The following is a 17,560-nucleotide window of genomic DNA, read 5'->3' on the forward strand; positions in this document are numbered from 1 at the left end:
GGACTGTGTCATCTGTAAAACTTTATACTGGAAGCAAACTAAGCGTAAATCTTCTTTCCTGATACGTTTGTAGAGAAGAGTGACTTCCATCATTTATGAATATCAATAGGAGCCATCAGAGGAGCTGCAGGTGTACATCAGGAAAGTTATCAGTGTGTGTAGAGGCCTGATACCAGCAGGAGGGTCCAATCACCTTCTGGATCTTGTTTCACGTTGTGGGATTGTTGTACTGGTGAAACTCTTCATTTCTGTCTTCTGTTTAGGGGATCAAGAACAGAATCCCCTTAAAACCAGTCAGTTGACACACCTGCAGCTGTCCAATCTTTAAGCTTGCTCGCTCCATCACTCAGGCTATAGCTCATAATGCAGCCACTGTTGTGCACCAGGCCCGATACATTGAATATAGCACTTGATGCAGGTATCTGTTACGGCCATGGAGCCTCATTTTGGAATACCAGTCTTTGATTTGTGGGTATAACTACAAGGCTGATCAAGGATCAGCATCTTTCTGCAACTTCTGTCTCTCCTTTGGGATATTGGCAGGCAGGAGAATGACTTGTTGACTCAAAGTGTGGGGGTGAAGGAACAGATTCCCACAGTGCTGTTTAACCTCCAGCTTCAGCGCTTCTTCAAGTGGCTGTCCCGTTTTAACTGTCTATTGTAAAGTCACTGAGAATCACTGGGGTTGGACTGACAGCTTTCCTTCAGATATGTACACAAACATGTTGGATAACCCATGTGTCACTAAGACATCACTTTATCGTCTGATTTTTTTTTTTGTGAGACCTCTCCTGGCCTTTCTACACATCTCCTCATGCATTTATCGTCACTGTGTGTGGATTTAAAGACAGAATGGATGTGAACTGGTACAGGCTCAGGTGGCATGTGTGTAGTTTTGTCAGGTCGAGGACACGTCTTGTCACGGCCCAAACTGAGGGAAGGCTTTTCGGCATCTATTTCCTTTCTTTGGCGTTGCCCCAGATTGACTCTCAGGTAATGTCAGAATCTACCTCTACAGATAAGACTAACTGTGAAAGAAGAGGCATGAGTCACCATAGCTTCGGAGAGCTTTATTTTTACTAATTAAAACGATGAGCCCACACCCCCTCTTTGATTGTACAATGTTCTTATAGTCCTGTCTTGCTTTTCAATAAACATTTTGTAGAATTTGCAACAACTATGGTTTTATTTCCTCACTCAGTAATGAGCCTTGTGCCTTTGTGCAGCATTTCTAAAAATGTACTGAAGAGATGGTTCAGTTCCTTCAGTCTCAGGAAACGTTCGAGGTTGTTCTGAAGAAATGTCAAGTTTACATAAATGAGAAACTTGTTTGAAAAGTTATAAAAGTTTTATTGCAATTCATGATGCAGGAAACAAAACACAGCAATTTCACATTATGTTAAGAGCACGGAGGAGAGGAAAGAGAAAGATGTGCGTTTCCCTCAAGTGCACCAATTTAGTCCAAGCCTTCCACTCAAGCCAAATACTGAAGAGTTTATGTACCTTATGAACAGGAGGCAAACGCAGCAGGGAATGTTTCTTCAAAGGCCAGCCGAGAGGTGTCAGCTAACTACTGTATTATGTGAAAAAATAACGGCCACAAGTGCTTATCAGGAGGGATAATAAGGTATAAAGAAAGCCTCCCTGGACATGATCCTTGTGGTTAGCTCTTAGCCAATCGCACGGTTTTGGACGGGTGGAGATCAGGTTTCCCAAAAGCGTTTAAGTGCTCAGATAATCTAATATGGTCAGGGGTTTCCTTGCATATTTATGTCTTCATGGAAGCCTACAATCTGGGTTTTCTGGCTACTCAAAGTCAAAATGTGGAATAACACTGTCATGTATTCTTTGCATGAGCCCTTTGATTGCCTGATTAGCTGTTAAGAACTTGCAGTGACTTTAAGGTTTTCTGCTTAAGAGTCTTCAAAGTTCCTTCACCATGAATTCCCTCTGCCCAAACACTGGAGGTACTACAACCTGAGCAGGTACAACATCAACTCTTATCCTATTCCAAGTGTTTAAGTGCTTTAGGGTACCTGGGTCATGGTGAAGTGTAAGCAGGGTGACACTGAATCCAACTGTCTGTTAGCAAAGGCCGGAGTCCATGCTGCCTCTAACGCTCCACGCTGTTCGCTCCTGTGGAAAGCAGACTTTTCGTGTTGCACTCAAGATGAGCCAGAGAGGGAAAGGACAGGCTGGGCTGGGTCTGGAGGAAGGGTTGTCTGGAGAGACTCGTGCACAGCCGGGTTATGATCCCTGAGCCTCCAGCTCTGATGCGGGGGTGTTGTCTGGCTCCTCGTCGTTGTAGATGTTCTCCGCCTGGGAGGAGGAAGACGATGTAATACAAGCATTAATGTACCTACTCACCATTGCCAGCTCAGGGCTGTGAGACAGGCAGCAGGCAGTTCTGCAAACAGCTCACGTCTGTTTCTTCACTGTGATTTCCAGTTAATGCAAACTCAAACACGTCCTCACACTTAATCTGTTGTCTTGATGAATTCATTATAAATTCATTTCTACATCACAGTATACAGCACGAGTCCCGCCAGGCATTCCTCTGTCTTTTGCCCACTATGATGTTGAGCTACCATGAATGAACAAGAATTCTAACATTTAAAAGTTTTGCAGTCTTATATAGGAAGGCTTCTTGTGTGAAACAACATCAGGAATTGTGAGTTTTGCTGAAGGTAGTGACAGAGCACCGCAAAGAACAAACAGCTGGAGTCAGTATTAGATTGAAAACATTATTTCTGTTACAATAAAGTCAGAAAGCAGCAGAGTGGTGAGTGACACGACTGTTGGGTGGATCAGAAAACACTTCTGCCCAGTGGGTGGCAGGACACGTGGATAAGTTAAGATAATATAGGTGCAGCGACGTTTGTTAGCCTCCATTTTAGCTTAGAAAAACACTAGCAGAAGTTCCTTTCTTCCAGTAGACTCCTTTCATTGCATTAAGACCATTTATTCAAGCTACCGTTACCGAGGCCCAGAATGAGCTTTGCTGCTCAGTGTTATTCTTCTTCTAGGAAAAGAAACATCACATGTACCCACCTCAAATGCAACAGAACAACTTTCTGTTTGTGCCACGACATGAACGCTCCTCTAATGTACCGTCTTAATATTTGCTGCATCAGCCCAAGAGACAAGTAACATAAACTGATTTGTGCTTTATACATTAAGCCTGCACAAACGTATTTCTCAATCTGATGATGAGCTTTATTTACTTTATTTAGAGAATGATGAAATATGTTTTTAGGTGCAGGTCTATCTCTGCTACCATAACACTGAACAGTGTGGCCATCATCATCAGTCAATACTGACAGAAAGTAGCTTGTCAGCTGGAACATTCCTCATCATATTCAAAAGGTTAACTTTGACGAAAATGCAAACGAGAGCATGGGGAGAGATTGAAGCCATAATCTGCCAATCCAAAGAAGAAGAAAGTGTGTGTGGGTGGTGGACGCCAGCTGTACTCACCATCTGCCAGACTTGCATGATGTTGTCCTCGGACACTGAGCAGATGACCCAGGGTTCATTGGGGTTCCAGGAGAAGTCAGAGATCTTGGCTGTGTGGCCGCCATGGATGAACTGATGGATGACAGGTGGAAGACAGGTTGAATAATATCCACAGGTGAACAGGCAGGCAGGATTTTGGAACCATCGACATGTTCAAACCAGATACATGTGAAAGGTCAGTGTTTTGAAACTGCTAAACATTTGAGACGCCTTGTTCTATGTTTTTACGTGTTAGTTCCATCACTGACGAACCAGTTGCTGTGATGCATTATTAACACCAGTGATGAGTACTGAAAGACTCTCAGGCTGCCTTACAGGCAGCGATTTTTTGACTACTGACACAACCAAAGATCTTATGATGACTTTATTTTATGATGTCACTCACCAGCAGCTCCGGCGGGCCATCTTCAGCATCTTCTGCCGACTGCTCCTCACCAATTTTACTAGAAAAACAGAATCCAACATGAGTTCATTTGGCATAGTTACTCTTCAATATACTGTATGACAAGTGTGAGATTTCCACTTTGAAACCACAATAAATCTAAATCTGATCCAGATAATAAGTTAATAAGCTAATGATGGCTTCTATCTGGGGACCCTCCACTTAAAATCCAAGCTACAGAGGACAGTCTTTACCTGAGATCCCAGACGTTGAGACGTCGGTCGGTGCCGCTGGAAGCCAGGATGGTCTCGTTGTGAGGAGACCATTGCACCTAATGAATTGACATTCATTAAAAGCTGCGCTGGCGTGGTAAATAAATAGTACAATTTAATATATGTGGTGTGTTAGTACGACACTTGGAAGCCATTTAAATTCTTACCTGGAAAATTTCATCTTTGTGGGACTCAAAGGAGTGGAGCTTCAGTTTGAGGTTCCTTAGATCCCATAATGCAACAGTCTGAGAGAGACAAAATAACCTTTGCATTAAATATTTATTCCAGTTTGTTCAATTTTAGAGTTCAAAGCTTGTTTTTGCCTTTTTTCTACCTTATCAGCGGAGCCAGTGGCAAGAATGAACTCGCTGTAGGGGTTGAAGCTCAGACAGTTGACCTCAGCAGTGTGAGCGTCTACCGAGTGGCTGGCTTTGGACATGTTGTTGGACCGAGTGTCCCATCTGGTGGAGGATGGGGGGGGGTCACATTATTTATTTGCTTAGCAATAAAAAATGAAGTTAATGATCTCAACAAGGCGATCTTGATGACCCCATTGTCCCAATTCACAAACCAGACAACAGAGTACCTTTTGTGTTTTTAAAACAAACCACTTACATCATGAGTTTCTGGTCGTCAGCCACTGAGCCAAACAGGGATTCGTGGAGCAAATGCCAGGAAACATCTTCAACCACTGCTGTGTGGCCGGTGAAGATGGTCTTGGCATCCACAATCTTCCCTTCCTTTGGGCCGGCCCCGATGTCCCATAGACAGATGGTCTGGAGAGGAGGAAAGAGGGGGAGCACACTCAGGTTTTTATCCCTTTGCTACATTCATCCAATATGAGCGCTGTATCACAAGAATTTTCCATTATAACTTCTTTCCAAGACTGTCTTCACTGGTTTGAGCCCTGTAGAAATGAACACTTAGCAAAAGATGAGGCTGTACATGAGTGGCTCCCCACCTTTTCTGACTGATGTGTCCCACAGACAATCTGATGGGACTAAGCACCCTCCATATGGGCCTTTTCCACTACAAGAACCAAATGTAAGGGTAGCCATCGTCTGTGCTTTCCACTGTACTCCCCATACTTTGGGGGAGAGTTCCTGAACCTAATTTCTGGCTTTCCTCAGGAAGTGGTCCTATATCAAAGATCCTGGTACTGTTTAGATAGTCACTGTAACAACATGCTTTGTTCTGATTGAGAATATCCGATATGCGTTTTGCTGCTGTGTTCTCAATCGGTCCATGTAAACTGTAGATTGTTTGCACAGTTTTGAGACTGATTAAAATATTAGTTTGATTACATTTCCCACTATCGTCCAGGTAGTGACGGTATTTTCAAAATCTTCTATTGTTTCCAATATTGAGCTATTCTTTCCGGAGATGGGGCAGCGCGATAAAAGGTGACACAATATTCTCTCCAAGGAGAAAGCCTGCAGTCTGTCTCCTCAGCAGATGCTTCAGAATCATCTCTCTGCCTTCTGACTGGGGAGAGACTCGAGCAGCTGGCTGGTCTGACAGTGCGGAGCAGAGAGAGAGAGCTGGTCAGACAGACGACCTGTCGTGAAGGACACAGACGGCTCCGGTCAGCAGTGTAGAACTGGTCTGGTGTGAGTGTCGGTTTACAGGTATTCTGTTTGCTCCATTCTGTTGACTTGCTGCGTGTGGGGCTCCTCAATCAATCCTTTTTCACTCGTGCCAAGTGATTCATTTGTCTGCTCTCATTTGTCGGTTTGCTCTCACTGATGCCAGTTGGTGTGAGATGTGTCCTGTGCACTCAGCCCACCAAACCTAGTACTTTTCCTGGTTATTGTGACTTTAAAATTACTCAGGCCAGATTTGCTAGCAGGCTAAGAGCAGCATTCCACAGAGTTTGTTATCAAACTACTCACGTTAGGGAATAACTTGTCTACCAGTCTCCAGCATCTCTGCTATTTGAAATGTTTGATGACTACAGTCACTTTGTTAAATCCAAACAAAAAAAGCAGGTTTTATATGACACTGGAATTGAAAAGAATCTGCAATTCTTCCTTCAGGTTTGAGCATTTTTAAGTCGAGCAACATGTCTTTACCTACATTTTTACCACTTGAAGTGAATCAGTGTCTTGTCACATCCAATAGTGTCTTTCCATCAATCTAAAATTCACCCTGCTTTCAGTCCTGGCCTTTTCTCTGGCACCTTCTCCTATGTACACTGAATAACCAGTAAATGGAGGCCTTGTTAGCTTTTAGTTACTTACATGGTCATCAGAGGCACTGAGTAAGTTGCCACTGAGGTTGGGATTCCAGGAGAGACCGTACCCTTCTTTCTGGTGGCCTTTCAACCTCAAGTCAGGACTACACTCCCCACTAGGATCTGAAACACACACACACTGCATTCAACTTCATGATGTGTGATTCACTGCAGTGCGAGCAATCCAATGGGCATAGTTTTAAGTGTATAAGCACAGCAGTGATTAACCTGGCTTAGACGGGTGCTTAGTATAGTCAAAGACCAGCACATCAGAGGTGGGCGTCTTGGTGGCGATGATGCAGGGATTCTGGGGCATGTAGCGGGCTCGGTTCACCTCTCCCTCGTGGTTGATCTTGATCTCGATCTCTATTTTCCCGCTTACTGAACCAAATCCACCAAACTCTGACAAGAGAATACAATTAGGCTGCAGTACATCTGGGTACAAGACACTTGACAACTAGAGGGTTCACTTTGTTCGTGAGTGGTCAGTTAGACCATTTTACTATACACAATATATATCACTGGCCAATAAATAAAAACGTATTAGAGTTATTGGTTATTATTATAACGTGCCAATAAGACGCAGCCTTGTCTGTGGATTAGAGACACCAATCTGGTTTTGAATGTGGATTTTTGCCTCAATGATTTCTCTCCTGTGCTTTAGCTCAACCCGGTGACAACAATGCTCATTATCTATAAGTGCAATAACATCCAGGGAGGGAGAGGGAGGCAGAGCAGAACATTAATTTAGGACCAGTACAGATTACCAGATTTTGATACGATTTTCCTGTCCTAGATCTCCCTAGACAAAAACTCTTAAATCAGAACATTCTCATGCCCCTCAAGACTGGTCGTCCAGTTCAAGTGGTTCTGAGGCCGGTCCTGACCGTGTGGTAAGCTGTGCCAGATGCTGCTTCAGTTTTCAAACAGGTTTGATTTCATTGTAGCCAAAAACAAGATGCACTTGTAGTTGGGGCACCAAAGAGAGAAGTCTGAGATGAGCGGTACCCACTTAGAGGACATGAGCACATCTACTGTAGGAAAGACATACATGCCAAATTCTGTATTTGGTAGAATTAACAGGCACAAAGTGCTACTTTACCCCTTTATCTGAGATGCTAGATTGGCTTTGTGTGTATTGAGGTTTAGACTTGGACTGTACCTTAAAACTGTTCAGTCGCCATACTAACATATGAATTCTACCTCTGGCAACACACCAAAGGAGCAGTGACCTTTCAGCACGCCTATACACAGCTGGGCACCCATCAACATACCTGCTGGAAGACAGAATAAACCAGTTTCAGCATAAAGATCGAGTGGAATGTTTCTGACAAAGACAGTGTATCAAAACACACATAGCAAGCAACTTTAGTCACCTTTAAGAATTCAATAATGTGGCGTCTGTTTGTTTCCTATGAAAACAGGCAGGACACTGGACAGCTGTGACCCTTTCGTATGCAAAGTCTGTATTTAGCCCCCTGACCTTATGAAGATATTCTTATAGCAGTAATATGCAAATATTCAGATGTAAGCACGGTACTGCATTACTCCTGCAGGTGTATTTACCTCCTTTTTCGCTGTCGTAGTGTGAAGCATCAAACTGGGCATCATCATTCGGTACCTGGACACTGGCAATCACAAGGTGGTTCTGCTCATCTGATGTATGTGTCCCCAAGGCCAGCCTGTGAACGGTGTGGTCTTTCCCCTCTGGCCTGCAGAGTTCCACAACATGGGCATGATTTTAATCTTTACTCGGTAGCAAAGCTAGCTTTGCCTTTAACTTGAGATCAGGGATTTTGGTATGGAAACAACATAGGCAGTAACACAGTAAGCTTCTATACAGGAAAGAATACATAGGTATCAAAATAGTTTGGATTTAATGAATACCTTATAGCAGAAACATGGGTCCACTAAAGAATGTGAATGCAGACAACTTGAGCTACAGAAGATCGCTTTTATACGGCGTCATGCTCTGGAGTGTGTCACTGAATAATTACAGCACAATGCAAGCATGAGCTGCAGTCTGAGCGTTGCAGTTAGGGGCGCTATAGCATGAAATAACAAGAGAAAGCTGACCCCTTCTGTTTGGGTTCACTTCCACTCTAAACAATCACAGCTGACCAGTTTGATGAAGCTCTTATTGAACACGTGCGAATGCGACGGCATATTTATGATACTTTGACACCTCTTCATTCAAACACATCCCATTGTCTGCTGTATGCCACATCATTGTGTTTTTCATACTCCTGTGCAGGAAGTACAGCAGTACATGTTCTCCCACAAACGCTCCGACTAGATCTATATCGCCCCCTCGAGGAATGATGTTCGTTACCTCCCAGCAGTGCATAAAAGCACATGTTCTGCATGTTCACACTAACGTTTGTGCCACGTGGTTGGGCCAAGCATTGTCTTTTGTATTCACATACTTGCTGTAGTGTATTCTTGTTATTTGGTAATACTTGCGACAAACAGGAATGTTTAAATCTATTGGTCATGTGTTTTTATTTTTTTGTTCCCACTTACACATGAATGTGCAAAAGCGGTTTTCTGTTTAACTTTAAATCTTTTTAGCTTGATGCATAATGCATATAATGGACTCTTTTAGATGAATAATTTCCATTTACCTACACTGAAAAAAAAGAAAAGAATTTAGCTGCATCTTATGGTGCAAAGTGATATTTAGGGGCAGACACAGCCATGACAGACATGTGAAAGCACATCTACTTGAGCTGAAAATCCTCCAACGAGACTGAATTTACTTTTCAATTTTCAATGACTCCATGAACTTACAGAGACAGCCCGTGCCTTCACATTACAGACTAGCAGCAGGCTACAGTTAATTCATCAGGATACACATCTGGCAGCTACTCATCTCCCCCCTGTTGTGAGGTCAGCACCCCGCTCCCCCCGAGCTTTGACAGAGAATCCCTTTGGATTAACCAAGCCTGACATTTGCTGCACCTCACAGATCCTGTCACTGTAGACAATTACATTTCAATCAATGTGTGGCCACTTCCTGATTGCTGCGCAAAAGTGCATCCATTTCCTTTTTAATTTAGCACATAACCATGATAACACACAAACCAAAAGTTAACTTGCAGTTTCTGTTTAGCTTAAGCCACTTTTGGGGGACTTTTTCCACAATGGCTGAGAGAGCTTAACGCACTGCAACTTAAAATAACACCAACTGTGTTTCTGAATCTACTTGTGTTTTCTCAAGTTCAAATGTATTGAGCTCTCTCAGCCACTACACATTTCTCTCTTTGGGTATCGCAGTATCAAAACTGGTTTGTGTGTTAGTGAACAGACACACAAACCCACAAACAGACATAAATAAGTTTCATTAATAAGTTGCTTGACAGACACTTGTTGACATTGTTGCTGGGATTTAACCCATGTTTTCTGAGACTATGTAAATACCTGCTGACATCTGGAAGCCACTGGACAGTGAGGCTGGGCCACTCCAGTGCATGAGTCATCACCAGGTCGTACAGGAAAGGTGTGTTTTTCTTCCAGATCTTGTACTCCTCATTGATGACCCTTTCTTCCACTGCATCGTCATACACTAATGCAGAACAACAAGGTGTGAGTTACATGTATCACTGCACAGAATGGAAGCTAATGTGTACTTTCCTCAGCAGATTTACTAAGAAAGTACACACAACTGCGGTAATGTATGAACTAGAAGCAGTGTGGTACTGCTGGCCAATAGACAGCTGAACAGGAGCAGCTGATGTGCAGCTAAAGAGCCTTAATTAAGGATTCCTTAACAGACAAAACAGCCTGATGTGTGTTACACTAAACTCTGTTTAAATGGTTTGCCGCTTTCTTCAACGTTCAATTAACGACGCCGTATGATGGAAGGTTGTCGCTACCGCCCACACGGCGTATTTTGATGAAGAGGGGTGTAGCAGCGTAACACCACAAAACAAATTCTTAAGTTGAAGTAAGAACTGTTTGGCTCATTGGCTGTATCCTGAACTTCGAGAGCAGAGGTTTGACAGGGACATTCTCTTTAAAAATACAGCCGAAAGCAGCACAGACAGGCTAACAAAAATTAGCCTCCTGGTACGACTTTACTATGCTAGCATGTCATGCTAGCTCCCATGGCAGTTAACGGCAATGGTCCGCACACAAAGCGGCACACGAGGAAAACGGGCCACCGCTTGGTATGCTGCGTAGTTCCAGTACACCTACCCTCTTTATCAGCCATGGTGCCAACTCAGCGCTGTGTCACGATGCCCGACAGCAAAGTAGCTAACGTGTGTAGACGCTCTTTGAGTTTATGCTGCCGCTCTCTTTGCTAGCACTGCTCAGGGTGTTTGGTACTCCTTCCTTTTCAGCGCCGAATTACTCGATACCTACCGCGCATGCGTCAGACCGTACATACCAATGAGAGCCAACACTGCGCACGGACTGCGCATACTAGAGCGAGGAGGCTGCGCAGACAAATCAGCGCCATTATTGAACCAACCCAACAGACTGATCATGAGATGTTCTTTAATTCAGACAGTTGCACTTGCCACAAGAATGGAGGAAAAACACTATATACATGAAGCTTTGCTGCCTCGTCAAATATACTCCTGGCAAAGCACATAAACATTTGCTTAATGGCTTTAGACCAAAGTAAGAGGAAATGACACAGGCAGAATACACAATCAAGAATAAACATGAGAAATACACAAATTGAAGAGAAACTAGGTATGCCAATTACAGTATGTACAATGTGCTGCAATGACTAATATAGAGTACAGTGTGCAGTATATAATACATATGCAATGCATAACATGAATGAATTATATTCTGTCCATATAATAATGTTTAAGTTAAGGGAAAAGAGCACAGATGGTGAAGTGCATCTAATAAGGATATTGTGGTTAAATGAAAACAGGTGGTTAATTTTAAACTTCAGTTGCCCACATGCAAGACTGGGTATATAAGACTAGAAACCAAACCATACATCCCCATACAGATAGAATATTCTTCTTCTTATAGTCATTATTGTTGTTTAGAATCAGAATCAGAATCAGAATTCCTTTAATAATCCCCAGGGGGAAATTGCTTTTTGTTACACACAGCTCCAAAAGAATAAGAATAAACTTCAAACACAAAGTAAAAATATAAATATATAAAGTATGTATAAAAAATGATGTATTAGAAATTATTATTACAAATTATTACACAGAGGTAAATTATTGCACCAGATGAGTCCAGAGTCTTATAATAATAATAATATTAATATTAATAATAATACCACTAATAATAATAATATATTACAACATGTACACTCAGAGTGAGGAGATGTATTATATAATACTAATAATACTATTACTACTACCACTACGAACAATATATAACAACATGTACACTCAGAGTGAGGAGCTGTATTATATAATTATAATAATAATAACAACAACAACAACAACAATAATGATGATGATAAATAATAATAATAATATACAACAACATGTACACACAGAGTGAGGAGTTGTATTGATTAATGGCCATAGACAGGAATGATTTCCTGTGGCGCTCTGTAGTGCATCGTGGTACAATTAGTCTGGCACTGAAAGAACTCCTATATCTAACCAGCACATCATGGAGTGGTTTGGACACATTGTCCAAAATAGCTCCCACTTTGTGAAGCATCTCCTCTCTGACACCACCGTCAGAGAGTCGAGCTTCACTCCCACAACGTCACTGGCCCTGCGGATCAGTCTGTTCAGTCTATTGACATCCTCTACCCTCAGCCTACTGCCCCAGCATACCACAGCATAGAAGATAGCACTGGCTACCACAGACTCATAGAACATCCTGAGCATAGTCCTGCAGATGTTGAAGGACCTCAACCGCCTCAGAAAATAGAGGCGGCTCTGGCCCTTCCTATAAAGGGCATCAGTGTTCCTCTCCCAGTCCAGTTTGTTATCAATGTGTACAAGTACTTATAATCCTCAACAATGTCCACACTGACCCCCTGAATGAAAACAGGGGACACCGGCACCTTGGTCCTCCTCAGATCCACCACCAGTTCCTTTGTCTTTGTCACATTGAGCTGTAGATGGTTCTGCTCACACCATGTGACAAAGTTGTCCACAACAGCCCTGTACTCGACCACATCGCCCATGCTGATACATCCAACCACTGCTGAGTCATCAGAAAACTTCTGGAGATGACAGGTCTCTGTGCAGTAGTTGAAGTCTGTGGTGTAGAGGGTGAAGAGGAAGGGAGTGAGGACAGTCCCCTGTGGGGCCCCGGTGTTCCTGACCACTCTGTCTGATACACAGTGTTTCAGGCACACATACTGTGGTCTGCCAGTCAGATGGGGGGGGGGGTGGGGTCCACCTGCATCGCTGACATCTTCTCACCCAGTAGACCTGGGCTGATGGTGTTGAAAGCACTGGAGAAGTCAAAAAACATGACTCCCACATTGCTCGCCGTCTTGTCCAGGTGAGTGTAGACGCGGTCAAGCAGGTAGATGATGGCATCCTCAACTCCAAGTTGGGGCTGGTAGGCGAACTGTAGGGGGTCCAAAAGCGATTTGACCACGGGCCAGAGCTGCTCCAAGATGAGTCTCTCCAGGGTCTTCATGATGTGGGAGGTCAGCGCCACAGGTCTGTAGTCCTTAGAGTCACCGTGGTGCGGCTTCTTCGGCACAGGAACTAGGCAGGACGTCTTCCACATCACCGGTACCCTCTGCATACTCAAGCTCATGCTGAAGACATGCTGAAGAACTCCACAGAGCTGGATGGCACAGGTTTTGAGCACCCTGGGGCTGACACCATCAGGGCCTGCAGCCTTGCCAGAGTGAAGTTTCCCCAGCTGTCTTCTAACATTTTCAGCTGTGATGGTCACTGAAGATGGGGGTGAAGGGGGTGAGGATAGAGGTGAGAGAGTGGCCTTCCCTTGAAGGTGAGAGGTTGCAAGGAGGGTGAGGGGGAGAGAGTGGAGTAGGTGTTGTTGGGGGCAGAACAATCGACGTGTTGATGGTGATTTCTGTAGGGAGTGCAGGGGCCTGGTTTATTTGGTGTACTGGTGTGGAGTTCAAATCAATATGGCTAAGTAATCAACAGTCATTACCTAATTGCACATTATCTAATTTATATGATTTTCAAATGTCATCTGTAAAAACTGTTTACAAAACTGGAGCCACGCATCTATGGATTTTAGTGCACATTATACACTGGATGTCTGTGTACAAGACAGTGAGATTTGGTTTGATTTACTCACTCAACGGCATCACCTGGTGGCAGAAGATAGGCAGCACATTCACAGACATCAAGTAATTTACTTAATAACAATGACTTCATATGTAAGCAAAACAAAGTCGCACAGCATGGGATGTGAATGTCAGTACTATCAGTGATGTAGGGTGTGAATGGAAGATAAGAGTAGTGTGTGAATGTTGCAGAATGCATAAAAGGATCAAAGGAGAAACACAAGTTGCAGCATAACCAAAAAGGATGCCTGCAGAGAGAGTCAGAGAGAGTCAAAGAGAGTGTGTGGAGGGTGTAGATTCATAAGCTGGGAGCACCAGGCTCAGAGGCCTGTACTACAAAGCAGGATTTGGGGTTAGCGAGTTCACTTCAGCTCTAAACACTGCAGTGACAACTTTGAAAAATACCACGTCATGTTTTGACTCGAACGTCAGGCAATAAAATCATTTTTAAATCAATAAAATCATTTTAAAATCAATACTCTAAGTCAAAATTTTCATGTATTCAGTGTGAAGCTGTGAAATGTGCAGGACAATGTACAGCATCATTCTGTTGGTGTTTGTTTTGCAATAATGAAGGGCTCACTGTACATTATCCCATACATAATGGACCCCCTGCAGCCAGTAAGAATCATGCATTCATCCAGACCATATACTGTATTTGTATTTTGTATTTGACTTAAACTTTTAAAGAAGTATGCAATAAACCTAAATTGTTTAGCTGATTTCATTTAGGTAGTAACAAAGTCTTTACTGTGGTACCACCCTCAGGAAAAATATTCTATGAGTAAGATCTAAGAGTGCAAAAATGTCTCCACTTTTCATCCTTGGAATAATTTTGTTTTGTCGTGTGCAATGAGCATTACAGCCTCACTGTGCATTCCAATTAGTTTATTTTGTAAAAGTTTCATCCATAAACAGCAAAAACAGTTTACAGTAAATTACAAACCTTGAAAATGCAAAACATGTTCCAAATACGATTTGAAGGAAATCAAAAAAGCATGAGTTTACATACAGACGGTGTTTTAATCAGCTATCATTGAAAAATAAATAGGTCTATATCTCATGACAAACAACAGTGGAAGCAAAGTAAAGGCAACTGGCACAGAGTTAAAAGTGTCATCTTTAATCAGCCTAAGTAAACTCACACAGGGACATTGATAGGTTTGGCAATTTCAAAATGCATTATCACACTGTACGTTGTTGACAGCGTTTCAGAACCATCTTCACAGCTCTCAGTTTCCTTAGTAAGTGATGTGGTTCAGATTGCTGTCAGGGACAGACGCTGAGACAAGGCAACAGAAAAAATGTGGATTGTGGATTGTTTTTCCTTCAAGTCCATCGCATACAAAGAAATATATGATTTCAAACTAAGAACCAATGGACACTTTCATATAAGAAGGATCTGGAGTACAACAGTAGAGCATGCCACTATAAAAAGCTTTAAAATATACAGTGATCTATTTCACAGATACACAGAAGAACAGATGTGTCACTTTCCATAAAAAGATGAGCTGTTACCTAAAGCAGTCCAAGTAGAATAGTGGTCCTATATTCTACAACAAAAGTAAAATATACAGATATAGTTAATATCGGGTTACAATGTGTCACCCAGTTGTGCACAACACTTCATACATTTATCTATGTATCTCCATTCATCTTTTTCTGGTTACATAAAAGAGTAACATATAGGGTGATGGATAATGTTTGACAGTTACTGAATATTCCATAAGTCTCTCCCATTATAATCCTTGTAAAAAAAGCAATTTCAAGCTACAACTAGAGTGATCAGTACACTGCAATACCCAACATATATAATAGATGGTAGGAGAGTATATATATATGGAGGTCTTATCAAATGCATTTCTACACAGTGACAGGTGATCATGAGTGATAATACAGATAGGTATGCACGGGCCAGTATAAATACTGATTGATGGCTATCTACACTATGTGTGATTATGAAGTACTGGGAAAAACACGAGCCACCCAAACTCCCCGTTTCCTCTGGCCTAAACGTGACATGCGGTGACATGATGGTATCGTATCATGTCACCCACAGAGTAGAGATGCACCAATACTGCACAGATTTCACAAGCTACCGTAAAACTAATCTTCTGAACACACATGATGAGTCACTTTTCAACAATAATTAAAGAGGCAGTAAGTAATCTTTTCCATAGCACATATGTGTGAAACACATGTGCTGTAGGAAGTGACCGGTTTGTGGATAAACACTGGTGACCTTTTAGCCATAGACTGTATGAAATAAGTGGACGTAGCCTCCAGGTGTCTTAAATTTGCATTCTTTCTAATGGCCAGCAGGGAGTGAATAAACTGGCTCCAAAATGAATGGGATTATATGAAGGTCCATGAGAAAATGACCCTACTTCTGATTTATTACCTCAGTAAACATTTTTGTAAATTATGCTTCTATGTAGAATAAAATAGACAGTAAAACATTGTATGTTTAAGGGCGGGACTACCTTGTTACTAACCAATCAGAGGCTGGTCGTGCCTAAACATAACCAATCAGAGGCGTTTGCCACAGAATGGACGTCATTTCTGGCTCCTAAGAAACTAAGATGGCGACGGACAAAATGCCAAACTCAAGGCTTGAAAACAGTGGTCCACAGACCAATGGGAAATGTCATGGTGGCTACGTCCACTTCTATGCTTTTAGCTGAAAAAGTAGTTTTAGAAGAATTTTAGAAGGGATTTCAGTTAATTTATTGAAAATTTCTGGTGCAGGATATAAATCCTCCACACCAGATTCACAACTCAAAACTTTCACAAATAATAACAATAATCACAAATCAGCTTTATAGTTGTACAAAATATCCCTTGTTGACCAGAAGTTATCCACTCTATGTTTAAGAGTTAACCGAAAGAGCACAAAAAACAACCTTTGGAAGCTCATCCCAGGCATTTACAGCATGAAGTGTGAAGGGAGTAGTTTTAACGAATTCCCTCTTAACACGACTGTGATGTGTACTGTGAGCAAGCTTATAAACCTCAATCATGTCTCCTGTAGACGAGAGTTGGTAACAGTAATTTTCTTAACCTCTCATTTTTTAATTTCAGTAACCACCTATCACACCAAATAGTCATGCTGTTGAGACCTTCTTGAACATGGGCTGTATCCATACTCAGATACTCAGATTGAATCACACTTGGTAAGTCGTTTATATAGACAACAGAACAGGGCCCAGCACAGATCCCTGTGGAACTCCGCAACTCAATAGTATTTAAAAAGTCCTGTATCCAGTCTGTAACACTATCATTTATACAATACAACTTTAGTTTTGACAAGAGTCTTTTATGAGGATCTGTATCAAAAGCTTTTTGGAAATCTATATATATGCAATCGACTGTATATCTTCTATCCAAAGCTGCTGACCACTTATCATGAACTGAGAGAAGCTGAAGTGTAGTTGATCTTCCAGACATAAATCCATACTGCTTATTACTAAAGAGTCTGTTTGTCCTGCTTAAATTTTCCAGTGTCTTGCATAGTACAGACTAACTGGCCTGTAGCTTTATCCTAATAATTTATTTCCTTTTTTGTTTTATTTCCACTTACTTGTACCTCCTTCCAGTCACAGGGTAAAGTCGATTCTTCTAATGATTGCTTATATAATAATGTTAGAGGTTCAGCAAGCCAAGTCTTTTAAAATTAATATTCAGTAGAAATTGTTTGTGTCCTCATAATAACTATTATTAAATGTTCTCTCTTCTGAACTTCCACTGTAGACAGTTCAGGAATGTGCCCCTCAGGTTGGTTCACAAATACACTACAGAAGAAATCTGACAATATTTCTGCCTTTTCAATATCTGTTTTGGGGAATTTCTCCTACTGATGTTTTATTTTTTGTCCTCTTCTTATAGAATTCCAGATAAACTTTGGCTTCTGTTTTGATTGTCTTGCTGAGTCCTCTACATAC

The 17,560-nt window shown here is 42.0% G+C and overlaps 1 protein-coding gene across 1 annotated transcript; it reads right to left on the reverse strand.

Annotated features, from left to right (window-relative positions):
- Nucleotides 1–1,055: 1,055 nt before the first annotated feature.
- LOC139203072 (histone-binding protein RBBP7-like) lies at nt 1,056–10,740 on the reverse strand. Its single transcript, XM_070832755.1, is given in 13 exon segments — nt 1,056–2,263; nt 2,266–2,319; nt 3,478–3,588; nt 3,902–3,959; nt 4,153–4,229; nt 4,338–4,415; nt 4,505–4,631; nt 4,786–4,946; nt 6,411–6,526; nt 6,632–6,805; nt 7,970–8,115; nt 9,824–9,968; nt 10,601–10,740. Coding segments are annotated over 13 exon segments (1,413 nt in total). The 5' UTR covers nt 10,617–10,740; the 3' UTR covers nt 1,056–2,113.
- Between the last annotated feature and the right edge of the window lie 6,820 nt (nt 10,741–17,560).

This window comes from Pempheris klunzingeri, chromosome 1 (genome assembly GCF_042242105.1).
Source record: "Pempheris klunzingeri isolate RE-2024b chromosome 1, fPemKlu1.hap1, whole genome shotgun sequence".
NCBI lineage: Eukaryota > Metazoa > Chordata > Actinopteri > Acropomatiformes > Pempheridae > Pempheris > Pempheris klunzingeri.